General features: G+C 39.0%; 1 protein-coding gene across 1 annotated transcript in view; it reads left to right on the top strand.

Annotated features, from left to right (window-relative positions):
- MCTP1 (multiple C2 and transmembrane domain containing 1) overlaps positions 1-23736 on the top strand; it is a 276702-nt gene that overhangs the window by 176579 nt on the left and 76387 nt on the right. Inside the window, exons 11-15 of the mRNA XM_051643546.1 lie at positions 662-764; positions 2883-2985; positions 3357-3458; positions 3794-3868; positions 5661-5780. Coding sequence (XP_051499506.1) covers positions 662-764; positions 2883-2985; positions 3357-3458; positions 3794-3868; positions 5661-5780 — 503 coding nt within the window. The remainder of the gene's footprint in view (positions 1-661; positions 765-2882; positions 2986-3356; positions 3459-3793; positions 3869-5660; positions 5781-23736) is intronic.

Below are 23736 nucleotides of genomic sequence, written 5' to 3'. Positions count from 1 at the left end.
TTAATTGTCCTTGCCCGTTTTCTCTGGTGTTTAGGCTTTTATCTCGGACTGCCTTTTAAGGCTTTTTGATTTTGGGGAGAGGATTTGTACAGCGTGAAACATGTAGGGCATAGTAATCTTCGGATAAGTATCATAGATGCTGCGTTGCTGCAAATAATATGGAATAATACATTTCCTATGTTTCAGGATGCTCTAATTATGTTATCATTGCAGTCAGTGTAGGATTGGGACTATTAAAGTAAAGTTCTCTTTGCTGTCTCAGAAGGGTGCTTGGCACCTTTTAGGAACGTGCTGGTTTTTCATCAGAAAAGTCTGTATAGTGATTTTTTTTTTCCATAAAAAACACAAAAAAGGTGCTCTTTTAGTGGAGAATGTTAATAGATAACAGAAATGAACAGCCTGTTATGATCATCTTGAATGTATTGCAGACCATAGGACCTCCCCACATTAATTCCTAGGAGGATTACAAGGCAGTTTAGCTTAAAGGAAACAAACAAACAAAAAATCGCAAAACAAAAACACAACAAAAATCAAACAACAACCGAATGAAAAACAAACCCAAACAACAACAAAAGAACCAAGCCCGAATCTTTTTTTTTTAAAAAAAAAAAAAACACCTTTCTCACAGTTCATAAATTTTGTTCTAAATTTTATCTTGTAGGTAAAAGTGACCCATTTTGTGTAGTTGAATTGAACAACGACAGACTGCTGACACACACCATCTACAAGAACCTCAACCCAGAGTGGAACAAAATCTTCACATTGTAAGTGTTTGGATTTTATGAGTGTTTGGGGTTTGGTTTTGGGTAGTTTTTTTTGAGGGGGGTGTTTGTAGGAGTCGTCAATGCCAATTCTGAAGGAAGGTAGGCATGACATACTGACATTTCTAAACTAAATAGCTGAATACTCCTTTGAGGACTAAAAACATGGGGAAAAAAATAAATAAATTGTGAAGAGGTACCATTTTAGAGTTTAAAAAAAAATATGAAGGTCTGTTTCTTGGAAAGCAGGTGTGAGGAATGTTGAGCACTCCTGAGAGTTTCAAGGGCCAAATCCATCATGCCAGGTGGAAAAAGTTCTGGGTAGAATAAAAGATATTATGGTTATGGCCGTCATTAAAATGTGGTCATTAATTTTAGTAAACATTAGATACCTATATAAAGGAAGGGGTTTTAAATGCATTCCTACTTCTTTGGATTATGATCAGATGCTTTTCCCTTGCCTTTCCATTTCCCAACTGCACTTCCCACAATACAATCCATACCAGGACAGTGCTGCTGTGTGGTGAAGTGCAGTCTTAAAACATTTAATGTCTTGGGAAGCTGGGTAGTTGCAGCTGGGTGTTTTTTAATTCCTTCTGTTCTTTTGAAGGCAATAAAAGGCTCTGACAAAACAGAACAAACTATTCCACAAACGAAATGTCCCTGTTATTTGTCTTGGTCAGTTGCCTTCTGCTTCTCCCTGCTTCTCTCTGTCTGACTGCAGTGTGACACCAATGAGTAGAAAACTGATCACATGCAGGTTTCTCTCCTGCTGAAATCAGCAAACAATCCACTGCAAAACCAGTAGAAGCTTTATCTTTGTGCACACTTATTTCACTTCATCAGGAATGAAAACACTGTGTTTTGCCCTTCACCTCAGAACTGAGACTTATTTTAATTTGCTTTCTTTTTTTTTTTCCCCCTCCTAAATTTGTCATTTGTGTATTTGGCATCAGTAGCTTTTATTGAGCTCTCAAGAATGAACTCAGAACAAAAGAAAAAATCTCACAACAGTTGTGCTTCTCGTTAGCTTGTTAACATAGTTCTCATTTATGTATCTGAAAAAACACGCTAAATTCTTCATTAATTTATTTTTAATTATCTACTAATAGAGCCAATAACTAATCAACCTCTACTGCTTGACAATATTCTCTGCATAAGAAATTGCCTGCGTTTGTAGAGGACAAAAGACTAATCAGGAATCAAATACAAAACCTCCCAACAGCCTTCAAGGAGAGTTTTCATCTCTCTTTTACGTATATTTGCACTGACTATTTTAGTTATTAATTTGTCAATTAATTTTGGGCTGGTGAGCGAGTTTCATCTGGAGACGTGTTATTCTACCAAAGTTAAAATGCTTTTCTTGAGTTCCTATGTCCTGGATCAGCCATCTGATCACAGATGAGTTCTCTCAAGCAATTGTGTTTTGTTTTTTTTTCTCAGAATACGGAATGTGAATTTTTTTCACTTGAGAGTTCTCAGTGTACAGTGACATTTGTTGTGCCCTCATGGAGGAATGTTCAGTGGCTCACAGGCAAAAAAAACCCCAGAAGTAGCTGAAAAATGCTTCGTTCTGTGTTGCTTTCTCCTCATTTGTTGTAATGGCTGTAGTCTATTGGTAACTAAGTAAGGCTGTTAGAAATAAAGAGCATGTTCTCAGTGCGAGGATGTGCTTGTGCAGCTTGTAATTATTTTTGTTGACAAACCTACAGATCTCACAGTTACTTGCAGGAGGAATTGCTGCCAGGGTAGCAGTGTTCAAGGGACAAGTCTTTAAAGGCTCTCAGCCCTGCTGCCTGCAGCAGTAAATCCCCAGTCCTGCCCCATGTTGGCTCCCCTTGCAGCTCATGCGAACCCCAGGTAGGAGATTTAGAGCAAAATCCTTGGGAAAACTTCTTCTGAGAAAGCCTGGCAGGGAGAGCAGGGTTGCTGCAGCCCTTGGAAAGCATTTCAGTGGTACAGGAAGGGGGGGGCGAACGCCTCACTTACTGAAGTTGTGTTCTCTGCCATAGGAAAAATCTTGGGTATCTGTTTTTTGCTAACCTTCCACGCCTTTGTCCTGGATGCCTGCTGGGGTAGGTGACTCCTTCTTCTCTTCTGTCTGTGCTTCTCCCTTGGCAGCAATGTTAAAGACATCCATTCCGTGCTGGAAGTGACAGTTTATGACGAGGACCGCGATCGGAGCGCTGACTTCCTAGGCAAAGTTGCTATACCACTGCTGTCTGTAAGTTGCATCCACCTGACACACTGCTCTGTATTTTTCCTGCAGGAGGGGGGGGGGGGGGGGGGGGATAAGAAAGGAAAAAAAAAAAAAATAAAAAAAAAATTTGCAGCTCTGTGTCTGTCATTTCTCAACCAAGGTCTGTAATAAGAACACTAAAATTTTAACATACTCAATTCACGGCCACGTTGAATCCCATGATAGTTAATTTTTCCTGACAGACTTGGTCCTGGTAATGAACAGGTACTTGTCAGACTTGCCACAGTTGTTTTGGGTTCTCTGTCAGTTTCAGCAGCTGGGGGTCAGGGGTCACGGGGGGGGCTGTATTCAGCAGAGACCATGAGACAGACGGCTGTCATGTCCTTTTCCTGCAGATTCAAAATGGTGAACAGAAAGCCTACGTCTTGAAAAACAAGGAGCTGACAGGGCCAACAAAGGGGGTCATCTATCTTGAAATAGATGTGATTTTTAATGCTGTAAGTCTTAACTTTGGCTTTTTTGTACTGCTAAAGAGTTCAGTTTCATGAAGGCTTTTGTTCCCGATTTGTAGAGAATTTCTGTCATTCCTCATTTTCTCTAAACCTTGATGTGTGCCACAGAATGCTCTTCTGCCACTGCCTGGCACACCCACTCTTTTTGTTGCGGCTGCCGCTGCTATCGCTGATAATGTGAGGAGCAGCAACTCCTGCCTCTCTGTGTCAGGGGCTTGGCAGCCATGGCTTTGAAACTTAGCAATTTTTGCAAATTGAAGCATGTGTTATTAGTGAGGAGCCAGTGAGCTTGAAATACTGACACGGGTTTTAATGCCTAGGTGAAAGCCAGCATACGAACCTTAATGCCCAAGGAAGAGAAGTACATCGAGGAGGAAGACAGACTGTCTAAACAGGTAAAGAGAAAGGGAGCACTAATCCCCTCCAAAAAGCCTCAATATCAAGTGTGCACATCCAAATATCTGGTATCATACTGCTGAGGGGAAAGAATAACATTTTCATTACCTGTTTACAAAAGAATATGATAGGTTCGAAAAGGCAGAAACAAAATACATGGGTTTATTGTGTCTCCTCTATAAATTGCAGCTTAATTTCCATGAAATACGTGAATAAGAACACAGTTGAAGCCATCAGGTTCCACACGTATCAGATTATAGCACAGGTGCATGTAAACTAAGTCTTGCATAAATTTTTGCTGTTAACCTTGACCCGAGAGATCTCAATTTGTTGCAGGGCAGAGAGTCTTTCAACATTCTTCTAGTGAAATTTTAAATAAGGAAGTTGAGTAAGGTTTGAATCAAAGGTGAAAGCAGACTGAAGCTCTTTATTGCTCTGGAGACTCATGTGGGTGTGGAGTGTCTGGACCCTTTTTTCTTTTTTCCCTGGATATTTTTGCTACACGCAGTTTTAATATTTTGGTAAAAAGTATTTAAACAAACATCTTACCTTTTTCTCCACTTGAACGACTTGTGATTCAGTTTTTTGTCTCCCACAGCTGATGTATTTTATATGGAGGCAATTGGGCTTTTGGCTGAACTGTGGGAACAAGACTTTTGTTGTCTGCAGTGAAAAGGCAAAGGTCTCAAAATGTGGGTTTTTTTACTTTGCTGGAAGCGTAATTTGGATTATCTGTCAGATGAATTTCATGTCAATTGCATGATGTATTTCATTAAAAAAGATTTCAAGAGGCAAAATATTTCTTCTCTGTGTTGTGAATAAAGCAGTTACTAAAGCTGCATTTTGCACTGCTATTCCAGCAAAGAGGCAGCAAGGCCTTTTATTCAAGATTTGTTCTCCCCACTCTCGTAACAGAAAATTGCACTTTGATTTTTGCAGATGGCAGGAGGAATTAACTTTAAATACCCACTTTGGGTTAGTTGGGGTTTTTTTTGGGTTAGCTTGCATGGGTTGCCCCACCACAATGCCACTTATATTGAGGGAAAAAAAAGGACTCTTTTTGTGTGACTGGTGCACTTGCACTTTAAAACATCCAGATTTTCCTAGAGTGAACGTGTCTTAACTACCTAGGTACTCAACACACAAATTAAAACATTCTCTGGTTGGTTCTGTTCGTTTTGGTCAAGTTTGTCACCATATTCAAGGACTTAGGGCTGTTCTGAATCAAAACCCAGCACTGTTATGTCTCATCTTTGTACAGATTGAATGTATGTGTTTAAAGTTACCTTGATAAACACTTAGAACCATGTGTTCAAAATACAGCACAGCAGACCAATTTGCTACAAGTGAAGGAAAAACTGGAGGTAAAGGGTGCAGGTGATCTGAATTAGATCAGTATAGTCATTTTTCATGGTTTCAGGTTCGTGTCCTGCAGCATCTTTTTATTAAAGAGACCGACATTTGTTAAGTAGTGGAGAATGGGGCAGGTGTTGCTTCCTTTAGTAAAACTCTGAAGTCTTAATTAAAAAAATCAGTTGAGGAATTTTTAAATTCCCTTTCTAAAAGTGAACAGCAATTTGTGTACCATTTAAACTCAACAAACACTGTTTGACACAGCTAACACATTTTCCCTCTTCCGGGTCTCTCAGATTTTAAACGATCCTTTCCCATTTATGAGCTGAAGAGCTTAACGTGCTGTTTTTTCATTGTAAATGGTGGTGTGGTAAGCATGAGCCTCTCTGCAGCTTTTGGGGTTTTGAAACATTTCCATTTCTTCCCTCTTTTCAACAGCTACTGTTAAGAAACTTCATCCGGATGAAGCGCTGTGTCATGGTGCTCATCACTGCAGCCAACTACGTCAGCAGCTGCTTTGACTGGGATTCCCCCCCAAGAAGTCTTGCTGCTTTTTTGGTATGTCCTCTTTAGGAAAAATTAGGGAAAATATTTACCCAGAAGGAGTGGTCAGACACTGGAACAGGCTGCCCAGGGAGGTGGTGGAGTCACCATCCCTGGATGTGTTGAAGGGTGGTTTGGATGTGGTGTTGGTGGAGATGGTTTAGGGGAGAACTTTGTAGAGTAGGGATGATGGCTGGACTGGGTGATCCCAAGGGGCTTTTCCAACCTGAATGGTTCTGTGATTCTGTGATTCTATGATTCTTTAACTTTATTGTTAACCAACCTGGTGCATTTGTGCTCTAGACTAAGAGACAATACAGTGCTGCTGGGGAGGAGTGTTCTGATTTTTTTATTTATTTACAGTTTTGCCTTATGAAGATGCCACAAATCATGTTTATTCACTTTTTTTTTTTTTTTTTAAGTAATTAAGTTTAAAATGTCACACAAACAAGATGGTTTGGGTTTTTTAATTTACAATTATACAAATAATCAAGTGATACAACTCAAAATGCACTCAGTGAACCATAGATAATATATCTTGGGCTTCTCACACTTTGCTTCTGTTAAATTTTGTTTTGGTCCCCTTGTGTTTGCATATTTACTCTAAAACTTGTTTTGAGTATTTCATGAATGCATTTACATATCATGAATATAAAATCAGTGGTATTTCATCCTCCACATCTAAATATGTGTTATACCTATAACTTTTTTAGAACATAGCTCTGGATCCAAATTGTTGCTGCCTTACTATGTTTCTGTGTTCAGTGTTTAAAAACAGAACAAAACCAAACAAAATAATTTAAAAAACAGTTTTAAAATTACTAATGCAAACAAACTAGTAACATTTAGACATCAGGCTCTGATTTTTCTTCAGTTTTTAATGAATTACTTTTTAGTTATTTAAAAGAAACTCCTATTTATCCTTAAATATAAGCTTCTTTAATATTAACCTTTTATTCCTGTTAAATATTGAAAATTCCAAGCATAATTGTAGATTATCTTATGTTTCCCAGATCTTTAATAAAAAGGTAGCTTTTTATTAAAAAACCCAACATAGAAGCTACAAACAAAACCAGAGTTTTGGGTTCCCATTAGCATGAGGGAGTCCCACCAGGACTAAACAAGTATGCATGGACACACTTCGTGGAACATCTGAAGTTATTAAATTTGCTGAAATAGGGAAGTTACAGGCCTGTGCAGGACAACTATGAGCAGGGAATGGTTTTGGTCTTGCTTTGAATTCTTATAGATGAAGTCTTGAGTGCCTGAAGCTCAGTTGCCTCAAAGTTGGAGAAATCATACCAGGCACTGGAGCAGAAAAAGGGGGTATTTGTGTGTGTCACTAAATCCTGCTGTTTTGCAGGAAGTTTCTTCTAGCAGGAGTTGATTTGTACTAAGTGATTTGTTACCCCTCCTGCAGCCTGTCAAAGCTGTCAGTCCCTGGGTGCAATGTTCAGTCAGGAGTGCAGGAGATGGAGTGTCCAAACTCTCAGGGTTTTTACACTTTTACTCATGTCTGCGGTAACTACACCACGTGCAGAGATCTAAATATAGTTGCTACTGTTCACTTCAGAAAGATGCTATGTCATTAATTCAGTTTAAAATTGTCAAAATTTTCCAGGAAACTGCAGATTTCTGTGGAAAACTCGAATGTTCACATTGCTATTACTGCCCCACTTGCTACATACTCAGCTGTCCAAGTGTGATTTCAGTGTGTGTGTGGAACACCCACCTGTTGCCAGTGGAGGAAAGGGAAATGGGAAGAAATCCTGTTCTTTGGGGCAAAGGAAATGCTTGCTTTCTCATGGTGTGCTGCCCTGGCTGTGGAAGAAGTTGTGTTGCTGTTAAATTGTAGTTGTTTCCCACCATACATAACAGGTAATTGGAAATAATAAGACACAGAATAGGAGCAGGGAGGTCTGTAGTGAATATGTGTCATTATTATAGTTACTGTGTAATGCAGTATAAATGTGCATATATATATATATATTCATATCTTTATATATGTATCGAAAGCCTGTTTTTCTTAGTTTTTCTTTGGTATTTCTTTGGCTCTGGGGTGGTCGTGGTAGTTATGGATCTTGTATTTCCAAATCAGTGCTGACTTCACACTTTCCTGCCCTGCACCTGAAGGGCTAACCTGTGTTTATCAACCTGAGGTTGTTCTCTCCAAGGATCAAATCATCCCTCAGTTGGGCAACACCTTGATAAGTTTTTGCTAACCAAGTCAACTCCACATGAACTTCTATTGTCATCAAAGGGTTTGGATTTAGATGGTTTCTGGACTTTTATAGCTATTACACAGGCCCTTGAAAAGTCTTGAGCATGGGTCACTTGCACATGTGATGCTGAATTATGCTTGCACTAAGGTTACACTGGAATTTAATGGATTCCATAAAAAAGCTGTGCTTGTGTGTGTCATTTTCATCTCTTCACTATTATACAAATCGTATCTCCTCTCGAAGTTGTCTCCCAGAGGTTGGAGAATGTCACAGTGAAATGTCAGTGCCAGAAAGGAGATGAGAAATAGGCTGTTCTGGAGGTTTCCAACTCTGTAGGCAGACTAATAAATAATGTACAAGACTTTTAAACTAACCATTCCTGTTGGGTTTGAAGATGTACCTTGGTAGATAACACCCCGGTGCAGATTTAGGGCCACTTCATGTAACTTACACACACGAGGGTTGATTTTTCAGGCCTCCCATTGCCCCAGGTTCTTGGTATTACAATCACAGGTACCCTTCTCTTGCACCTCACCCTGTGTCTTTACTTTCTGATGGGGTCACGGGTGAAGAAGTTCTGACTGACTAGCTGAGTTTTCAGAAATGTAGTGAGTTACTTGTAATTGATGAGAGATCTGGAATGGAGAATTACTCCTGGTAACCCACTGAAAGCCTGGATTAATGTGGTGACTCTTCCAGTTGTCTGCTTTGGGCTCTTTGCACACTGAAGTGTTCACTGCAGCTCTTTTTCAAGTCCTTCTCCTTGGAGAGTCACAATGTTGGTCGTTAATACTTCAAGTTTTCATTAAAGGGCCTGGCTGATAATTTATACTCCAGAACTTAGTGGTCTCGAACCTTGACATTATTCTGGACATTTTAGGACAGGAAATGCTTTATTAAACATTTAGGATGGTTCTTTCTCAAATGTGTCTGAAGGTATAGGCTGAGTGATCCATGTTTCCCATGCTGTACCTAGAAGTACAGAAAACTAGAAGTTAAGTTTTCAGTCTTCCAGATGATACATTTCCTCGACTAAGCAATATTTTCACTGTTTCTGTGGAACTTCTTAAGGTCATCACCTACACTTGAGTATCTTGCCTGAACAATTGAAGTTTTTTACTCTTTTTTTTTTTTTTTCTTTTCCCATGGCTCATTAATTCACAGATGAAGAATAATTGATACCCAGACATATTTTTAAATTTTTCTGGTGCTAATATAACCATGACATACTCTGAAATGTCATTTTTCAGGGAGTCAGAGGTATTTGTAAATAGCTCATGGAACACAGATTGTTCTGGCTAGAATATGACTTTAGATTTCAACCATCAGAAGATTTTATATTCTCCCCTCCTTTTCCATATTTATTTCCTGTTGAACAACAGTGTTGAGTTATTGTTCTGTTCCAGAACAGCTTTATTATACTATATATATCCCTGTTGTATCAACAGTGTGTTATATTTTTGTAGTTGTGCTTCTTAAGCACATAAATGCAATGGAAAAGAGTAGAATATGTAGAGAGAGCCTTTCACATGATTTTCTGTATTTCAAACAGACCTTTGGATTATTTAACAGTTAATTTCTCTATATTTTTTAATTCTGTAATTAATATGGTATGCTTCAGGCAGAAGTACTTTACATTAGAGTATGCAAAAGTGGTTGGTTTTCCTTCAGATTAATCTACTGTAGGCACTGAAATGTCTACTAAATTGGGCCTAATTTCCATCAGCTTCTTGATCAGACATTTGTGTTCTTGCAGATGTCAGTGGGTGCAACGTGGAGGGAAAAAAGTGTACACTTTTTTTTTCAGTACTGTCATTTCTCACTGTAATGAGCACAAAAATAATTGGACAACTGAGCTATCAGTAAAAGGACACACTTCAACGTGAGTCAATGAATTATTTTACAGGACAAACTTTAATCTTTAAATGTGATTGTAGATAATTTGTGCTACCATCTGTCCATTTGGAATTCTTTTAGCCTTTTCAGTCGTTATACAGTAAGTGCTGCTGTGTTTAACATTAACATTTGATATTTTACACATTTAATTTCTGTACTGCTGCGTGGTCCTTGGGGAGCTTCGCTCCAGTGCTACATGAGAGAGACAAAGTATTGATCAGTTAACATTTCAGCTACATTTATGTATGTCGCAAAATTAATGAAAATGCCAGACAAAAATGTCAGAGTGCACAAAAAGGTAGAATTTAAATTTGGTAGTTTAATGAAAAGTTTAAGATGTGCATTATCAAAAAATGTCCCCTTGCCTTTAAAGTACAATTCATAACTGAGTAACTAAAGGGAACCACATATTTTACTTGGAGGAACATTGAACATGAAATATGAGGGAATATATGATCTTCAAAGTGTTTGGTGTCCCAAAATGTCCTTAGTGAAGCAGTTTAATTGCCTGATTTAACTGTTACTCATAAACTTGTTTCCTTTCTCGTTGGGAAGCAGAGTGCCCTCACCTGATCACACATATTTTTCAGCATGTCCCCAAATTAAAGCTTGTGCTCCTGTTCCTGTTGTTGTGCCTCTGAATCTTGCTATACTGGTGTATGAATGCACATAGAAAATACCTTTCTTGGGCTTTGAAATACGGATAAAATTACTCACCCTGCACCCAGGTAATTTGTCTGCTCCAGCTCACCTTCACTTTGTCTTCTGACGTTACACAATTCTTGTGTAAAAATGACATAGCCGTGTCCCCAGCCCTTGATTAAGTGCTAATTCTCTTGCACAGACACCAGTGAGTTGTGGTGGTGTCATGCTAATTAGTTGAAACTGAGAAGCAAACAGAAGAAAAAAGAGCTGGTCCCAAGCAGGAAATGAGACAGTAATTTTGTCAACTTACTTAGCTTTTCCCGATTAAAAAGAGAAATAATCACTACTGTGTCCTTCAGAAGCAACTTTCACTCAAACCAAGACAGTGATTATGTTTTGGGAGGGACTTGATATGGTACCACCAGGAATGGGGATGCACTTTTGTTAGTTATTAAGTATTTTCCCTTTTTTTTAAGCCTGTAATTGTAGAAGAATCAGATTTTTGAAGGTATAATTAAGAGCTCACAAGTTTTGCTACTGTTGATACCATTATTGAGGATATAAAATCTTCAAGTTGCTTTTTACTAAACCTGGGTGAACTAGACCATCAGGTTGTCTTTGCCACCTGTTGGAGGAGGTGCTGGTGAGGTGGTTGCAAAACCTTCTTACAGCCTAAAAAAGCCTTTCCAAGAAGGCCTTTTGCTGTCAAAACTGCCAGCCCTCAAAAGAGGTAAAGTGACATGGCAAGGCCAGGTTACAAGATTAATTTCTGATGCAGGTTGTGCACACGTGCAGGAGTCTTTCAGCTTTTTGTCAGCTGTATCTTCACCAGCTGGAAGGAGAACAAAGTAGACCAGACTGCTAGTGGTTTGGGTTTCTTTCAGCAGCAAAACAGGTAAAAAAGAAAGCTGGTGTAAAACCTGTTCCCTCTTTCCTGATTTTCTCTAGGCCAGCCAAACTGATGTGAGACTGCTGCAAAAAACAGAGAGGGATTTGAGCCTTCTGCAACACTTAGTTCTACTGTGTGCCAGGTGTTAGAAAGTGGAAAACAGATATATAGCAGATCCTGGTGTTTATGGCCACTGACATCCTTCAGCCATTCATACATACAGAGCACAACCAGCACCAGCAACGGTTCAGAAACCCCTCTGTACTTGTTGAGGAACAATGCTGGTGCAGAAATACTTGGTGGCATCAATCCACATCTTGTGTTTGACACATGATGTGTTTGCAAATCCGATGCAAGAAAAGACTAAGCAATATTTATATGCTTAAAAATGCCTTTTATTATCTTATTTTGGTTTTTAAAAAATCGCTTTCATTTTACTTCCTTCATAGGGTGAATGCATACTTGATAAACCAGGTTAGCAGGGTGATTCATTGCCTAAGTGCAGACTTGATGCACTTTAGGCAATCTAGTGCATCCTGTGTGCTGCCCAGCTGCTGTTCCAGGAAGACACGTGTCTGTCTAAGGTTCTGTGTCACTTCTGCCATCACCACCCACCTGATGTGGGTACCCACCAGCTCTACCTTTAGGCACTTTTTATTTTACCTGCATATTTATTTTCCGTGATTACCTAGATTCCATTCTGACTTCTCCATAAGCTTGAAGTGTTCAATCTCAAAAACTCCAATGCAGTGTGGGAAAATGCTTTCCTTAGTTTAGATGACCAGTAAAGGTAAAGAGGCTTTATGATTTCTGGAACAGAAATTACACAGGAGAATAGAGCATTGTTACACCTAGTCTTGGACTTTTCACTACCAGGCCATTCTTCCCACCTGTTTTCCTTTTCTCCCTACTTAGAAAACTGACAACTTTGCACTGGAAGTATTTGATCAGAGCTTTTATAATGTTGTTATTGCTTGATTCACCAAAAGGTCCAATGCACCAAAATGTAGTTGATCAAAAATTACAGAAGTTAAAAAAACTGTTAGTTACCATCCAGTACTTAATGTTGCCCAAAAAAGTTCTAAAATCAAGCTTAGATTTCCTCTTTGGGCAGTGATGTGACTAGAAATCTAGTCAGTGGCTTCCCTGAGTTGCCATTTCACAGTCATGGCAGGAAATGTTGGCCATTTAAACTTTCATTACTTAAATAGTGCACATGGGTGGATTGTAAAATACCCTGCTTCTTCATCATCTTTTAGTAATGAGTCATTTGAGAACCAACACGTTATAAAATCGTGTTACAAACAGTTCTTGATTTTTTATTTTAGCAGTAGCAGTGATTATAGTGGTTCGCCTTGAAGTGGAAGGACTGTGGCCAGCTCTGATTTTACTGGATTGTTCGATGGTTAAATTAATGTAATGTTTTGCAAAATGTTTCAGTCTAGTAAAGGAAGAGGCAATAACCAGGTAAGTCATGTGCTAATGAGGAATGCCCAAGTAAGGAAAATCAAATAGAGAAGCAATTTTTTCAAGCTTTTGAAAACAGGATGTGCAGAAGGTTTAGAAAGGCAGCCTGTTCAGAAGTGAAGCTGTCGGTTCCTTCCTAATGCTCCTTGTGGAATCTGCAATGTGCTCATCCCTACAGAGTAGCTGCTTTTTCAGTAGGTGTGTAGCTGGTAGGTGATACTATAGGCATCTGTTCCTGGCTGGAAGAATTAAGAAAAAGCAAGTAATTTTCAACATGCTGGATTTTACTGAAGTGAACACATTTAGGGTAACTGCGTAACGTTTCGAATATGCGTTGTGGAAATAGTTGTCCTGCTTACATTGTTTAACAGGCAGTTTTACAATTCCAGCTCAGCTTGCAGGACGTCAAAGCCAGTTAATATAAAAAAGGCTTAAAACGTATTTCCTTTCTACTAGTGCTCCACATGCTATATGGCTAACAGTAACTGGGTTTATTGGTGTTGTAAATAAAGCCTCAAAAGGAAAACACCCCTGAGAAACCATTGCAGAAGTTACAGAGGAAGGTGTTTTTTTTTCCCTTTTTCCTCACAGGAGGCTGTCTGCCACACACAGCTTTACCCTTTTTGGCAAAAGACAGGTGTTGCCTGCTTCCCATCCCAAAAATGGCTGGTTTGGACCGGGGGAGTCTGAAATCTTGCATCCCACTTGGAAGTAACTGGTGGGTGGTGATGCTGCTTGTGATGGTGACATCCAAACCCAGCAGAACTGGCAGGGAGAGCCCGTGATGAGTGTTCCTTTGGGAGGGCTGTGTCGTTCTGCTGTCCCCTCCTTGTGTTCCCTCTGCCTTTCTCCTCCAACCGTGAGCTGGAGAATAAAGCAAGAAGCTTCATTTTCACCTGAACTCCATTAAGATTGATGGAGGAAAGGCCTGTGAAGGACATGGGCAGTTACAATTAAAGTAGGAAAGCTACTTTTTTTTCGCAGGTAGGGAAACTTCCTTGTAAAAGCGTATGAAAAAGCAGGACCACTGGAAGTTGTCCTTTGCTTGGGATCAGCTGTCTCTTTGTGTACTGAGTACACCATCTTTATTTCAAGCAGACAAACTGCTGATGTGTGGGGTTGCAGAATACAGAAGTTCACAAGGGGTGGACTTTTTCCTTTTTCTCCTAAATTAGACACAAGTTACACAACACATTAATAACATCATCTGTGTTACATCGTTTAGTCAGGGTAAACATTGTTTTCACCCAAGGTGTTTTTGGTATCTGAAGAACTAGGATTAAATTCTAGGATTAAGTCTTTCAGGAAGATGATGCTTCCTTGGAGTTCTTTTCCAGGTGCTTTTCCTTCTGCCCTCCAGGGTCTTGGCCCGAGGCAGCAGCTGCAGGTCTTGATGACAAGGCTGCGTGGAGCAGAGTACTATCTAGACAGAATGTTTGCTTAAATTTCTCAATTAAAGACCAAACTGATGGTTTCAAAGTTCTGAAGAGAATCCTCACGTAGCTTTAGCCATGCTATTAGTAAGGCTTAGGTGGCTGTAATGGCCTGTCTTGCACATCAGCTTTTTGCTTTGTCCTGGTCACAGCGCTATAAAAAGGAGGCAAAACTGCCCTGAAGATCCTTTTAGTTGAGTGTTAATGCAAGAAACAATGTTGTCCAAATAGCTTTTTAATACATGAAACACTCAGAGTGTGGGTGGATTGTTAATTTTTTTACCAAGTGTCATGCTTAAGTGATTTAGCTTCTGCAGGAGAGGAGAATTTCAGTTGACCATAAAATAAAAAGCCTATACACCTCATAAGCCACTTGTTTGATATAAGAAGTATTGGTTTGTGGGCTTTTTTAGTTTATTTCATTTAGAAACATATAAATAAACTAAATATTTGCTTATATATACCAAAATCTGTTTATAACTTTGGAATAAACAAGTAGGTATAATTTTAAAGCATAATTTGTTTTGATATCACTGGTAGATTTTGCTTATCCCAGAGTAAGTACTAACACTTACCCAGCAGAGGAAACTAACATTCTGTCCAAAATTGTTACTGATCAGAAAAAAAATAATGAGCAAATGAAGCCAAATGGCTGCAGCTGATGCTGAGTACACTTCCAACTGCATGAGAGATCTTTGGAGTTTGTGCCTTTCCATGAATAACAGCAGCACAATTCCTGAAGCTCTGAAGTCACACGATACCAACTGCTTTCCGGAGGTACAGGTACTCTTAAGAAGAACCTACTATTTTTCAAAAGAAATAAAAAAAAAAAAAAAAAAGCATAATTCAGTCTTGTTTATTCGAGATTGACGGCTGCTCTCACAGCTATTGTTAGGACTCCAAAGTTATCTGTTAAAACTGGTATTATGCAATTGGAACTTCTTGGGCAATTAGTGTGCAGCACCGGCCGAGTGGCAGACAGGATTCTCTCTCCGCAGCTGTATAGTAGCTGTGATTAGATGTGCCTGTGTTCCTGCTCTAATTGACTGGCCTCCATAAGAAGACACTGCTCATTAATGAAGAGACACAGACACTTCCTAACCCCATTAAAAATTTTTAAAAAATAAAATAATAATAATAAAAGATAGCAAAGAAATGTGCTCAAAAAAATGAATGAAATTAATTCTGCTTTGGTTCGCCAGGTTTACGTTTTGCATTTGTTGCTGCAGGAAGTGGCACTTGGGAAAGCTGTGATTAAAAAAGATAATAAAGCCAGTATTAACACGTATCTGTGATTCTCTGCAGTCAGTATGTCTCCTTTAAATCGTAACTTGGGGGGTAAACATGTTAGGCTGAAGGTAAATCCCTACTTTAACAGTAGCCCTGGCAGGACTAACTCAGAGGTTTTGCTGTTTCCTTGTATTTCTCCTCTCTCTTTACATACACAGATTCCTGATGTCTGTTTAGCTTGAGATGCTCCTTTCCAGACTATTCTCATCCTAATAAAGTCACTTGTGTGGTATTTCTGTTCTTGCTCTGTCTCTCCTGAGGTCTGTCTCATTTATAATCGAGAAGAAAAAAATCTCTTCCTTATCTCAGACCAGAAGGCACAGGTGTATGTATTTGAAACTCTTATTTTCCAATGACAAATTCTTCAGTTTCCAGGAAAAGTGTACTTTTAATAATTAAAATCTGCTAATTGCTTTGAAGATGAGTGATCAGTACTGCTAATGCTTGTTTAAGGTGGCTCTTTTCCTTAATAAGGAAGGATTATTTTCTGCTTGGTACACAGTATTCTTGCTGTTTTCCTTTCAAGAGCCTCTAGTACCAGCAGATATTGTGTCCCTTTAAGGTAACAAAAAAAATTTAAAAGTAAGCATTTTTAATATTTCCTACCACCTTAATTATTACTTGCTTAAAGCACCAATGTTAGCAGAGGGATTATGAGTTAATAAAAATGTCATAGTATTAGTATATAAAACACATTACAGTTTTCCCAAGATAATTATTACAGCATAAGGCCACATTAACAACACCTAATCCTTATTCTCTAAATCTGTTTGATTTTCCTCTTTTAGGAAAAGGACCATAACGTTGTAGCAAGTAAACATGGAAACATTTTGCAGTGTTTTATTTTAAGGAAGAGGTAACTAATGAAATCTCTTGTTTGAGCTTTCTTTCTGTATTGTGTCACCATCTGCATGACATTGCAGCTTCACATCAATCTGGGCAGTGTTTTTAATACTGGACATTAATATTCCCTCTTGCAGCTCCAGTAAGACACATTAAAAAGTTATTTATTCATCACAGTCTATTAGCTAGAGCATTTGGAAAATAACTTTAGAGTTCCAATAGGTCATTGTTGTGTCAGTATTCCTTTCACATACAAGAATCACTTTGGGTGCTGGTTGTGGTTTTTTAACCTTTGAAGACATTTTTGCTTTGTTCCGAGGCTGCTTGGTGTTTTTATTAGCTCCCTTGAATCCATCCGTAAGAGCAGGATACATCTCTATAAATTCCTGACTGGGTGGAGAGCATTTGGAGCTGAGAACTCCATCAGCCCATCTCATGGATGGAGGAGCAGGGTGGAGGGACCTCCCACAGCTTGAGCTGCCCACCCGGGCACCCGCTGCCTCCACCTGAGCTCCTGCAAACCGAGCCCTGTCCCATTCAGCCCGGCAAGAACAGCCCTATTGTCGGGGGAAGAAGCGTTTGTTTCTGAGGGAAAATTATTCCAGTTCCACTTCTGAATGAAAGACAAGGCTGTTATTACTCAAGGGATATTAGGCCTCACTGCTTTTTTGAGAAAACAAATTTGCTGTAACTTTATCTGTAATTTGGTACCGTGCGGGCACAAATAGAGTCTGCATTGTGTGGAACAGGAGGCAGAGCTCGGGGTCTGTAAAAGCCATAAAAAGGGTTGGGTTACCATTATATTTCCTTATCAGAGTCATAGGTTAAAAAAAAAAAAAAAAATTTAAAAATAAATATATATATAAATAATTATGGCCTTATCATTAACTGTTTCAAATGTGCTTTAAAATTAGTATCAAAGAAGTAAGGTTTCTGCCTCTTATCCACAATATGGTAAAATGACTAAGTGAATATACTCATTTTGCCTCAACCAACAGTAAACGGTCATGGCAAAAGCTACTCAGATATTTTCCTACAAGGTTTATTGGTTGTTGTTTTTTTTTCCTTTCTTATGGTAAATGTGGCAGAGCCTTGCTGTTCTCAAGTTCCTCTTTCTTGAAGGAATGTGATGTCGAAATGCTTAAATAAAATTTGCCCTTTTTTTGGTTGATGCTTGATCGTCAGCATTTGATAGGAAGAAATAATACTAATTGTTTTAAACCTCTGTGCTTTATGTGTAGGAAAATTTAGCCCTTGCAAATGGTTCCATAGAAGCTGGTCCAAATCAGCTGGGTGTTTTAATTCCACCAAAGTTCATTTTGACGCCTGTGCCCTTGTTTGCTGCCTTAAATCCTGGTTTGGTAGCAAACATGCAGACTGCTTTCATTGTATTCTTTTTTGTTGTTGTTGTTGGTCTGGGTTTGTTCTGTTGCTTTTGTTCGGTTTCGTTCTGGTTTGTTGTTTTTTTAAAAAAGAAAAGATTCCAATCCAGTTGTAGGAGTTTGATCTGGCCGATGAGCAAAGTTGCAGTTAAGGACTTAATGTGGTTTCTAATCATCTGGCAGCTGTCGTTAGTGAGTGACAATGTTGTTAATCCCTACCCCACACCCCCCCGACACAGGACCCTGCTCCTCTGTTCTCCCAAAAGCAGAGGCAGCCACCTCCAGGCACGCTCCCAGATGAAGCTGGGAGCAGGGAATGAGTCTCTGACCCCAGGATCTGAACCTGGGAGTCTCTGCCTGGTACGCTTCGTTGCCTCCGGATCACTGCGCTCACCCTTCTGCTCCTCTACTCACAATGTCTAATACGCCTAATTTAAATTAAATTATTTTAATTAAATCATTCAGCTGCTTCTTGCAGTGCAAGGTAGTGAGGAGCTGTAGCTGGTGATGTTTTAAATCAGATGCCTCCACTTGATCTGACCAGAGTTAGCCAGAGATGCCAGTGGGTCCTGACAGAGCAAAAGGGTAAGGGTGAAGAGACAGTCGCAAATTAAACTAGAACCGGTTTCTGCTCTCACAAGCAAATGCATCAGTGGCATTCCTGCTGGTTTGTTTGTCTCAACGCTGTGCCACGAGCACCTGGTTTCATAACGTGCAGAGAAGGCAAAAGGCTGAGCAGGGAAGGTGTGATTCTGGGTGGAAATGAAGCTCTTACCCATTTATCTCCTGGTTGGAGCGATCCAGTCATTTGCCGGTCAGTGAGTGCAATTAATTCTCTGCTGCATCACAGAGTTTTTCAGTGGTAACCCCTTGACAGCTGGTGACACTGCACCCTGGTGCTCTGAGGCTGGTATTTATTTCATTTTCTGCAGACAGCCACTCTTCTTCACATTTTTTTAATAAAAAAAAAAACAAACAACAAAACAAAAAACACAAAACCCACAAAATATTCCCCTCCCCCGACTTAGGGTAAACCCAAAACCCTGAAGAGCCCTGAAGCAGGAGCAGTGCTGTGCTCTAAAATGTGCTCGTAGACTAATTAAATTCTCTTGTCTGCCTGGCAGTGACAAATATGGCACTTCCTTGGGACCACTTTATGAGCTGGATGGTAGAACCAACACCCCCACACCCCGCTGGGTGCAGTGCAGGGCTCTCTGTTTGTTCCGTGATGGGTCTCGTCTGTGCTGACTTTAGTTTTTTAGAACGGGTGGTTGAACCTAAAACATAAGTTGTGTTAAAAATGACAGATTATTTCGGGGGGTGTGGGGGGGTGGGGGGAAGGAGCATTTTCAGTGTTCATCTTAATGATAGGGTTTAGTTGGTTTTTTTTAGTTAATGCACTTTAAAAATCATTTTAAGTTTCCCAACACGAAGCAAAGAAATGAGATATTGGATTTGCAAACAAAAGCTTTATTGGTTTATGACAAGTGATCCATCTTTTTGCATTAGTGCAGCATTCTACCCCGGATTATTTTTCATAATTGATAATTTGTGAGTCATATATTTGTTATCTATTCTTTTTATGGGTTTCTAAGTAGTGAACGATGTCGAAGGTCAAGATTTCGTAAAGGAAATGGGTTCTATTTCATTTTTTAGTTTTTATTGGTGCTCTGAAGAACTTTGTGGACATTTCAGGGAAAAATACAAGGGAAAAAAAAGTGATGGGAACTTCATCAAAATAATGTTAAGCAAATCAAAGAAGAAATCAGTGTTAGGACACAGATGAAGTACTGGGTAAAACTACTTGAGTAAAAATGCGTAACTAGAATTATTTTACATTGCAAGTCAGTTACAATTTGTGTAATAGTGGTGGAGTTTTAAAAGTTGGAAATGCAAGTATTGCATGTGCATACAGAAAAACTAGTAGTTATACTTGCACATGACTGGTTAATTCTGATTTTTTCCTTATCAGAAATATTTTTACACAGACCAACAAGGCATTGTTCTCCTTCTACCATAAAACTATTGGTGGTTGGAGTCATGCCTCATCCCCATTTTTGGAATATTGAAATACTGGTTATGGATAAAGAAAATCTAACGAGGGAAAAAAAGCTTTCTTTTGTTTTAAACTATTAGAAGGCACCAAAATGAGGTTATATATCGGTGCATTAGTTTGTCTCAGGCAAGTAACTTCTAAAAAGTTTTTAGCATATTATTTGTCATCTAGCTAGCCTGATGAGAAAAGAACTTTTCCCTTTACTAAGGGTTCTCCAGAAAGCCATGAACGTTTCCTCTCTGTGTACTCACTTTTGGGAGAAATGAATAAAATACGAGTAAGTTCAATCAGTGAGAAAGGCAACTTCAAATATTTTACAGAAAACTCTATAGGAGGCACAGAGTATTTTAAAATTAATCAAAAGTAAATTTCCAAGAAAATTTGTTATGAATATACTGATACAGCTTGTGTGGTTCTCTCCTCAACATTCATTTAAATGTCCTCTGAACAATTTAATTATAGCAAGACATTTCCATTTAAAAAAAAATAATTATTTAGGATTATCTTCCTAATTAAAATAGAATTGAGCTAATCTAATTGTGACATAATTGTATTATTGTCTGTAAAATGTCATTAAATTAATGTAAACAATTTTTTTTTCCCAATTGGTAAAATTAAGAAAAATAATTGCTGATACATTTTTGGTACAACTATTCGTGAAATTTGGCAAAATTACATTAATCTCAAATCAGCAACAATATTAATAGGATCAATATATTTTATCCTTAGGAATAAAGCAAAAGTTATATATCACTGCTGAATACTTTTTATTTCCTTCTGTAGCATTCATCAGTACTGGTAGTTCTTCCCTGAGGTACTTTGGTTTTTTTAACCAAACCTTCTCCTGTGTTGTTTTTTTCTTTCAAGTAATGTTTCCAGCCAAGCTGGTTTAGTTAGTGATGCATCCAGTTTCAGAAAAGGACTTTAATTCAGATGCTTTGTTCAACTGAGTCTGTGCCATAAAGCATGTTCTCAGCTAATCAGATTATTAATCCTGGATATCATAATTATTTTATACACCCTCCTCCACCCCTCCTCAAAAAAAATATTGACATTTTCTCCTTGGCAGGTGTTCAGGACTCAAAACAAATGGAGACAAAAATAAAGGACTAGTTTTTAAATTCCCCCCTTTCTTAGCATCACAGTGATATTAAAATGTGTCCTAATTGTACTTGTGACAGGGTGATGTCCTTTTCATCACTACGGGTATAAAAATGCAGCCTTTAAATACAGAAGTGCTGAATTCTGTGCCTGGGAGGCAAAAATATTCACGGTTATTGCTGCGTGACGCGACGTAAAATCATCTGTAATCATCTACATATTTTATTTTGGGGTTTTTTTTATGCTAATTGTGAGACTGTTCCCCCCTCAAATAAAAAAATAAAATAAAATTAAAATAAAAAGGAATGAATTTTTACATATATATATAATTTTTTTTTCTTTGAATCCTGAATGTAGTAGTTTGGAATTGCATGACTTGCCTGGGTCAGAGCCGAGGCTGCTGCTCCGGCTGCAGCAGGGACCCCTGCTCTGGGAAGGTCACACCCAGAGCCTGTGCTGTTGCCTCCCTATCCTTAAATCCCATCCAAATCCATAGGGCTGTCCCCAGGAGTAAATTTACACCTGTGCTTGAGCATCCCCCCTGCCCGACCTGCCTGGGGAAGAGACAAACATGTGGAAGATGCGGGGAATAAAAAAACTTGTGGTCGGATTAGCAGAGCTTCCCAAGCATCCCTTCATTATCCCAAAAACGTTAGAAATACTGAGGTATTTTGGCTGCTGAGAGTGATTCTCAACATAGCTGCACCATAAAGCATTGATTATAATTAGCATATCATCCTATATCTATAATATAATATCACTTTTACACGGAATATAGGAGAGAAATGTATTTCATACGGTAAAAAAATGCTCCCCATCTAGCTGTTTAACATAGCCACAGGACCAAGCATTAATTATGATACTTGATCGTGATCTTTGCCTAGTTTGGGCAAAGTTACTGGTCAACAAGAATATATCTGAAATGTCAGGAGGGTGCAGGGGTTATTTAATTGTCGTCGATTAAGAAAGAAAGTTAGCCTGTGTTTCCTTACGTTGGAAATGCTTTAAATAAAGAAAAATAATAAGAATTAAAAAAAATCATCGCTGTAAAATCTTAAGATTAAAATGGGTTAACTGTTAATCTTTAGGATTATGGATTTTAAAAGATAAAATAAGCATAGCATATGTTATGTAGCCTGAAATTAAGAAGGATTTAGTTTAGGGATCATGCTGGTTCTGTGCTCTTTCCTCATGAAAATGGGATCTTTTTCCCTCATCTCCCTGGATGTGATTCTCCACTCAAGCCGGTAGGTAGCACCCTTGCATCACACAAAATCCGCTGCCTTTTCTGAGCCACGGTTCCTATTCAGGTCGGGAAGTCTTCACTTGTGCAGACCTCTTCATGTAGCTGGTACTATTTGCATAATTTCCAGACTTTGATGACAATCTGTGGTCCTGAAACAGTAGCCTAAAGATTACGCATTAAGTTGTTTGGCCTTCTGACTCCTCTCTTAAGGCTCATCCTTTTTTTTCCTGTGGGACGGGTGGAGGAGGCACCACAGATCCCTCTCATGAGGAACCTCAGAGGTTCCATGTTCTCTTGTAATTACTTGTTTTAGCAGACAAGTGGGTAATTCCACAGCTCTTGTTTCATATTTTCACCTCCGTTCTGCAGAACACATGACACTTGTGGTCTCTTTTAGCCTGCTGGGTAAGGTAAACTCTGTGATTCTAAACAAACTACTCATCCTTCTCCAACTCAGCAGCTGTCCCAGGAGCTGCTGGCTGCTCCCAGGGTGGTGGCCAAGGTCCACCAGGACACCACAGTGCAGGACCAGGCTTCCCCAGGGGGGTTCTGACCCTGCTCTCGGGACAGACCCCGTACTGATGCTGCTGTTACTTGCTTTTTCAGCTTGTAAAATGTGCAATATCAAAAAAAACCCCAAAAAAACAAAAAACAACCACAAAAAAAACCCCAGACATTATTTTTAAATCCAGGGCTGTTCGGGTAGAAAATTGTTCTGCAAATTATCTTTACAGTTTAACTTTCTCTCTTTTTTTTTGCCTTCAATAATATCACTGCTTCCATTTCCAGTAGCATACCATCTCTTATAATGACAGTTTATTTTCCTTTGGAGTTGCTCTTCTGTCACTTAATGCAGAATATCTCTGGGTTTAGTATTTTCTCCCGAAGAGGTTGTACCAGAGAAGATCTGGTGATCACCCTTACCCGTGGTTATGGTATGCTGAATAAAACTCTTTGACATTCACTCTGTTTCACTAAGGTTGTATTCAATTTTACTGAGATTCAGTAAGTAGGGTTTAACAAAAAGGACCCATAGAAAGCTCTTGTTAATGTACAAGTTAATGATTTTATCCATGTGCTGGGCTGGGATATTTGAGAAGGGAACACTGGACGTTTTGAGAGAGACTCCCATGAACAAACTGGTTTTTAATTGTATTGTCTGAATGCTTGGTTGTGTATTAGGGGCAGCAAAGTGCAGTGCAGGTGGGAGGGAACTAACCTTTGACTCACTGTAGCAGCAGAAAAAGATCAGGACTATCAGCATGGGAGTTTCCAGCCTTTCCCTTTCTTGCTAGAATAGAAGGCATTTTTGTCGTGGAGGAGAGAGGCACAGATTGAGTTCCCACACAGACCGAGCCACTCTTTGTCTGGGTGGGTTGTTGTTTTTTTTTATTGTGAAATGCAAACCTCCTCATCTTTCAAATTGTTACAGGAACCCAAGCATCTAAAAAACTGAGAAGAGAGTCTTTTCTTTTTTATTTATTTATTTATTTTTAATTGG

The sequence above is a fragment of the Apus apus genome, chromosome Z (assembly GCF_020740795.1).
Source record: "Apus apus isolate bApuApu2 chromosome Z, bApuApu2.pri.cur, whole genome shotgun sequence".
Classification (NCBI taxonomy): Eukaryota; Metazoa; Chordata; class Aves; order Apodiformes; family Apodidae; genus Apus; species Apus apus.
This window is presented reverse-complemented; position numbering and strand designations above follow the sequence as displayed.